Below are 6,719 nucleotides of genomic sequence, written 5' to 3'. Positions count from 1 at the left end.
CCAGAATAGAACCTCCTACAGATGTTTATTATTATTACTCGGTGTGGCTCCAAACAACTGCTCCATGTTCACTTTGATGACAAATTGATCAAAGAAAACAGACAGTACCAGTTTTCTAACCTCATCTTACATTTTCGAAACCACAAACATAAAAATGACATAACCGCGTTCAGCGGAGTCTTATCTCTCTGATGATATCAATACGTTGTTGATTGGACTCATGGCTTTTGAATTGGCTTTGACAGGTAGTTTTGTTCAAAATCACTGTCTATCATTGTCTTATGACTAAGAGCAGCCAAGTTACTTTTTTTAATGTTTGCACACAGTTCAAAACATGTCAGTTCCTCATGGTATGACTTGGCTATGACAAAGAAGTTTTTCAAATGAGGAGCTAACATCCAGCCCAATCAGCAGAATATTACAGGATTTACATGAAGGTCAATGTGAAGTTTTAAATAAACGACGTCTTAATTGTAGGTTTCTTCTCACTGTAGATCAATACTTAAAGTAAAGTGGAAGATGCTTTTGAAATAAATACCCGGACTAAGATTACCTAGCGCCAGTGAAAATATGAATTTTGAAATGCTTCTGTTCTGTGTGCAGGTGAGGAAACCTTACTTTTGACCCCTGGCTACAGCAGTTGATGAAACATAAAATTCTGGAGCCACTTTTGATATTTTAATAACACAATACTCAGAATGTGTCACAGTCTGTTCGGATGAGTGTGGATCAGTGATTACAGCTGAGATTTACACTTTACAATTTATTATTATTATTGTCACTGTAGCGTGTAAAAAAGTGTAACAATATCAGTACCTAATATCCAATTGCTTCAAATGCTGATATTTAAAAGTACTGAAATGGTGAGGTGGGTGAAATGGTACTTTTTTCTGTGGCTAAGCGTAGACTTGTATTCTGTGACAAATTCTTGAATCTATGAAGGATATCTCCTCTCAAGTTCAAGACTGTCAATCAGAAATACAGAAATGACGGGAGCGATAGCTACATTTTCTAGTTATTATTATTATTATTGTTGTTTTTGTCTTTGAATTACAAAACTGTCATGAAGCCATGATGTTACACACTCCGGTACAGTAAGTGGCGGCATGCACCTTTAACGTTTGTTTGTAGTCCACTAGAGAAGAAGAACAAGATGAAACCGGAAGTGCGTAACCACCTGACGATACCGCTGCCATTTTGACGACGGGAAGACCGGAGAGTGGGATACTGCGTGTTTGTTTTCAACGGTCTTAGTTTCACTTAAAAATATACCACCATGGCTATGCAAGCAGCAAAACGCGCCAATGTAAGTCTGAGCGAGTCTGCTGTTCTTTGAGGAATATAACTAGCTAATTATATTAGCTTAGTTAGGCTTGAAGCTAGCGTCACCCAATGTTAGCATGCGGCTAATTGAAAACAATCACATTAGTTAGCTGTGCTAAAACTTGCTGCTTTCGTGCTTTTAACACGTCGGACGCTACTTATTTAGGTGACTTATATGGGGCCATCTTTTTGATATTTAGTTTTGTGAATGTGACAACATTAACACATTTAATAGCACTAGTGCCTCGAAATTGACAATGTGCTAGCTAGCTAGCTAAATCTGGTTATTGGTGCTTCAACACACAACTTGCCGCTTATCTAATCGAGGGGGTGGAAAAACCAAATCATTATTGATATGGAATTAAAATGAACTCAATTAGCGTTAATGGTCATTTCATATAGTAACGAGACAATTAGCTTTTAAAGGTGCAGCCTTCGTCGAAGTGCAGTAGTCGTGACGTTTATATTGCATTATCATTTACTTTCCTATAGTTAAACATATCTCAAAAGATGTTTACGTCATGTGTTTTCCTCGCTGTGTGTTGCAGATACGATTGCCTCCTGAGGTGAACAGAATCCTGTATGTCAGGAACCTTCCTTACAAGATCACAGCTGAGGAGATGTATGATATCTTCGGGAAATACGGACCGATCCGCCAGATCAGAACGTAAGTGTGTGTAGGCTTTAGCTCTCTGCAGGGTTAAGCACACCAAATGGGCCAAAGGAAGAACAGAACGTCGATTTGATCATCATTATTGGAGCAACATTCTATTCTAGGGTGACATACAGAATAGGCCGAGTGTGGTCAGTTTTGATTATGGTATTATAACATGTAATGTTACATAGTGACACATACAGCACCCATCAATTTTGGGGGCTTTTTCAGTGACTTTCTAAAGTTTAAATTGATGCAAAACTACTACTTGATTTCTTGGAGGTGCATGTTATTGGATCTCTCTGCTACTCACATTAGTGATTTAGGAAGGTTACTCGGAACAGTTTTTCTATTTTAGACGGGCTCAATCATTATTGGGACAGCAGGAAAACATCACCTGAAAGATGATGGCCAGGTATTTTGAAATGTCGGTATTTCCCATATATATTTATTTTTTTCACAGTATTATCCTTCCTCCATATAGCAGATTATATACGGGTTTGGTTCGATTGAAATATCTTTTTTTTGTGGGGACTCGACTTATTTTGTTCTTGTCGTCACTTCTTGTGTTTTGCTCTTTCTTCTCAGAGGGAACACACCTGAATCCAGAGGAACAGCGTATGTGGTTTATGAAGACATCTTTGATGCCAAGAACGCCTGCGACCATCTGTCAGGCTTCAATGTCTGCAACCGTTACCTGGTGGTCCTCTACTACAATGCAAACAGAGTATGTATGAGCATTACACGGTCTGTCGGTGTCGTCGGGTCAAAGGGCAATAGTGGGATATGCTTTTGTAAAGGTCAAACAGAAAAATAATTTAGGAATTTAAAAAAAGAAATATATAGGTGTATAAAAATACGAACATATATCTTCATGCAACTATTCCAGGTTTAATCAAGTTTTCCCTTTATTTATCAATTATTTTTGCAGGCTTTCCAGAAGATGGACACAAAGAAGAAAGAGGAACAGCTGAAGCTTCTAAAAGAGAAATACGGCATCAACACAGACCCTCCAAAGTAGCGTCCTGGAAAAACCTCATCCGCGTTCTTTCTATCTGTACAAAGCCCATGTTCCTTGCTTTATGCGGGTAGTCATTTTACTGATACCGTTGTTAAAATTATCTTTTTTTATAATGATTGTGTTGAAATGAGCATTTAATTTTTTTAATTTAATTTTTTTTGTAGTTCCATCATGGGATACGTGTGAACACGTGTGTGACTTAACATCGGGGCGTGGAGCTAGTGTTCTCAAAACGCTCTCTGCCTGCTTGATATTCCAAACTTTGGTTGGTTGACAGGCCAAACAAACAGATTTTGATGGTGTCTGGTCATAGTATTCATCCTCTTTTTGTTACTCTTCTCACACACCTACAATCTTTAAATGTATAGCTAACCTTGGCCAAGCAGTGTGTGACATGAAATTGATTGACCAGTACCGACTATGTAAAGTATATGGTTTCTGTGAAATAAATGCTCCTATTCTAACAGCTGCTGCCTCCTCTCTTTTTACACACCGTAGAGGTACTGTAGTGGAAGTGCTGTCCTCTGTGAACTCATTCACATCAATAGACTGTATACATTTGCACAGCGGTTAGGGGGTCGCCTGTTCAGTTAGCCTGAAGCTCTGGTAGTGATGCAATCCCTCGGATCTGCTGTGTATTTGTGTGAGGACATAAGCCTCCAAGTGAACCCTGTGACATCAGTGGTGTTGTGGGTAAACACTGCAGCCTCTCTGTCATCTCCACTGCGAAGACTTACTGGATTCCCACTTGTGTTACTGCCATTGTAAATACACCTGAAATGATGTTTCCTTGGAGAAATATGAAAACGAATAAACACTTGTTGATGTAGGCATACAACTATTTCACTAATGTTCTCAACAGGGACATCTGGTGGATGTACAGGGACATTATGTTAGAAATACACAAGCCGTGCATCAGCACAGCCTTTTCAACACCGGCTGTACGTATTGGTAGGATGCTCATTATATAGCACTGAGAAATCAAAGAAGGAAACAGGATTGTTTGTCTCAACAGGAGAAGTATCTTTGCATGCCCTCTGTTAGTAGTCCTGAAGGTATAAACCAAGCTGTGGATATTGATCAGCTATGTGTGGGCAGCGCTGTTAACCTGGTGTCCTCGGTGACACGAAGTCCTCATGCAGACATGCTAGCAGAATGACACACAGGATGCTTTTTATTGAGTAAGTTCATGTTTTCTTAAAATTCTACTTTGTCACTTTCCACCACTGGGTGAGAGAATTTATCGGATGCCAATATGTTTAAGTGTGACAAGGTCAGCGGTTCCCAGCCCACACACATGCACCACAGGGGGGGGCTTCAGCAGCTGCCAGGGAAATGTGGAGTTGCTCCACTCATTTGAAAAAGGAGGAATTATGATGAAAGTTTATTCGTGCGTGTTTTTGTTAATGTGAGGGTCCTGTTACAGAGGATGCCATATGTGTACAGATTGTAAAGCCACCCGAGGCTGATTTGTGATTTTTGGCTCTACAAAATAAATTGAGTTGAATTATATTTATGTTTAGGAGTGAAATAAACATCCACAAATTATTGCAAGTACATCATACAAATAGTTTTAATTGATTTTTAGTAAATTATTGAATTCAAAACTTATGTTTCTATAAAGATTATATGAAAAGCAGTGAGCACATGAGAAGAACGGTAGAGTTTAAAAATGGATAAACGGTTGAAATGGATTGATGAAAATAATGGATAGAACTTGACAAAACCAACCGAAACAGGTCAAATTGAATTGTATGAGAAAACTATTTGTATAAAAATCTTTTTGTAGTGTGATGTCAGGTGAACATGTGACGAGTGAACAGACCAGACCAGAGCCCATAGAGTTCCTTTTATTAGATTAAATCACAACACAGGGAGTAGTGCAGCCATGTCGTCAGGGACACAATACATGCTACAAAAGAATCCTTGTACACGTTTGCCTTTGCTTACATTTGGTATCTTGATAGCAGTAATAGTAGTAACAGAGTTGGGATTAGAAACATTGTCTGGCCAAAGATGTTCATGTAAAGAAGTTCAGATCACAAAGACTGCTGAGACATGACGGTGGACCGGTATGCTGGATCTTTATTGCAATACTGTACGTATGGTGACGTGTCACGTCTCCTGTAGCTCTTGGAACACTGGTGGTGTGGGTGCAGGTTGGAGGGGGGTAAGCGGGGTTACGTGGGCTCACAGGTTTCTTTCCACAATCGTTTGGAATGCACCAGTACGTGTACAATGTGTGAGACAAGGGAGTAAAAAAGTACAAAAATTTGACTGATTGGTAAGAGAGAAATACTTGGGAGGGTCTCTGAAGGGGCAAATTGTCCAAACTACTAAACGCATGGCTTTAGAGTACGGGCTGTCCTCTACGGGTCACTAATGAAAAACCATTTGCTGCTTCAGCACTCATTGACTTCCACTGAAAAAGACGCTCCTCCTCTCCTTTAACGCTCAGAAAAAAACCTCCTCCGAATGAATCGTGTTGATATGCAACCTGCAGGCTGGCCGGAAAAGAAGTGGATGCGATGGTGACACGTTGGTTGTAACTAAGTTTGATAACAATGCTCTCCAACTATGGACGAACGCTTAGATCTTCTCTCTAGTCGAACTCCAGCTGAGTTCGTTCGTTCGTTCTCCAGCGAATCCTCGTCTCACTTTGCTTCACAAATCTATCAATTTAGCTCTCTTCTTCCAATCTCTGGTACAGGTTCAAAATGGCGGATTCTTCTACATTCAACATCTGCTAATTAGTAATGAGATAGTGTTTAAATGCACAGGGGGGGGGGGCAGGATTTTAGTTCTTAGCAACATTTACCACAGCTAATGTACAAGGAAACATGCTCCCACAGTTAAAGCAGTCAAGAGAAGAAGCCTCGACGGATCACAGGAAGGACATCCCATACCCGACACGTGTAGAAGGACCTACTGCAGGTCGGCAGACATCTTTTCTCATGGATTCTCCCGAGTGTCAGCGCACTGCTTTCGATAAGGCTTTCTGTCTTCGGTTACAGGATGCAAAACGAGGAGATTGTTTTAAGGCAGAACCTAAAGGCATGCAAATGAACTACGTTTACATCGTTTCACTGACAGCACGAGCATGTTCTGGAAGGAGACGGTGGACGAACGATCATCCGTCTCTTCTAAGAGCTATAGCGTTGGAGGCGACGGATAGAGAGTCTTACTGGAGGCAGATACATCATCGTAGGAATTTGGTTCAGTTGATATTACTCGGTATTATGAAACACACACAGCTAGCGTCAGCAAACTCGGAACAATAAATAGAGCAGCGGCGAATTCAACGTAGCACATCACTGATGCGCAAGCTCCGGTAGAATGAGACTGTATGGAAAATACTTTGCACACTTCACATTTTGGCAGTTGATCTTTTAAATAATTTAAATATATATATATATTCATATTTATATTTCTATATATATTATCTGTGCGAGGTGTGTGTGTGTGTGTGTGTGTGTGTCCGCTGTGAGTGTTTGTGGCGTGCACCCGCACACTGCACTGTATGTTGTGTGTAAATCGTTTTTTTTTATAGCAAATAACATTCTCATGCACACGAGTGTTTCAAACACAAGAAGCAGATCCATTGAAAGGTAGTCCAAGCATATATATATATATATTATTTTTTTTTCAGTGGAAATAGCTGCAAACTGAATGGAACATGAAATTCTTTCTGTGCAGTCCGTGGCGGCTGGCGGAGCGCTC

General features: G+C 40.1%; 1 protein-coding gene across 1 annotated transcript; it reads left to right on the top strand.

Annotated features, from left to right (window-relative positions):
- The first annotated feature begins 1,159 nt into the window (after nt 1-1,159).
- sf3b6 (splicing factor 3b, subunit 6) lies at nt 1,160-3,465 on the top strand. The gene is made up of 4 exons (XM_076084408.1): nt 1,160-1,306; nt 1,872-1,990; nt 2,567-2,705; nt 2,910-3,465. Exons 1-4 carry the CDS (start codon nt 1,277-1,279, stop codon nt 2,997-2,999), a joined length of 378 nt encoding a protein of 125 aa, XP_075940523.1. The 5' UTR covers nt 1,160-1,276; the 3' UTR covers nt 3,000-3,465.
- Nucleotides 3,466-6,719: the final 3,254 nt, after the last annotated feature.

Source organism: Anarhichas minor, unplaced genomic scaffold (assembly GCF_050575085.1).
Source record: "Anarhichas minor isolate MPS153535 unplaced genomic scaffold, ASM5057508v1 ptg000136l, whole genome shotgun sequence".
Lineage (NCBI taxonomy): Eukaryota > Metazoa > Chordata > Actinopteri > Perciformes > Anarhichadidae > Anarhichas > Anarhichas minor.
Note: the sequence above shows the minus strand (reverse complement) of the source record. Positions and strands in the feature narration are given on the sequence as shown.

What these genes read in the sequence shown, in the direction of transcription:
- sf3b6 (XM_076084408.1), top strand. Translation starts at nt 1,277, where the DNA reads ATGGCTATGCAAGCAGCAAAACGCGCCAAT. An exon ending in AAGCAGCAAAACGCGCCAAT is followed by an intron (nt 1,307 to 1,871) that starts GTAAGTCTGAGC and finishes TGTGTGTTGCAG; the next exon opens with ATACGATTGCCTCCTGAGGT. An exon ending in TCTACTACAATGCAAACAGA is followed by an intron (nt 2,706 to 2,909) that starts GTATGTATGAGC and finishes TTATTTTTGCAG; the next exon opens with GCTTTCCAGAAGATGGACAC.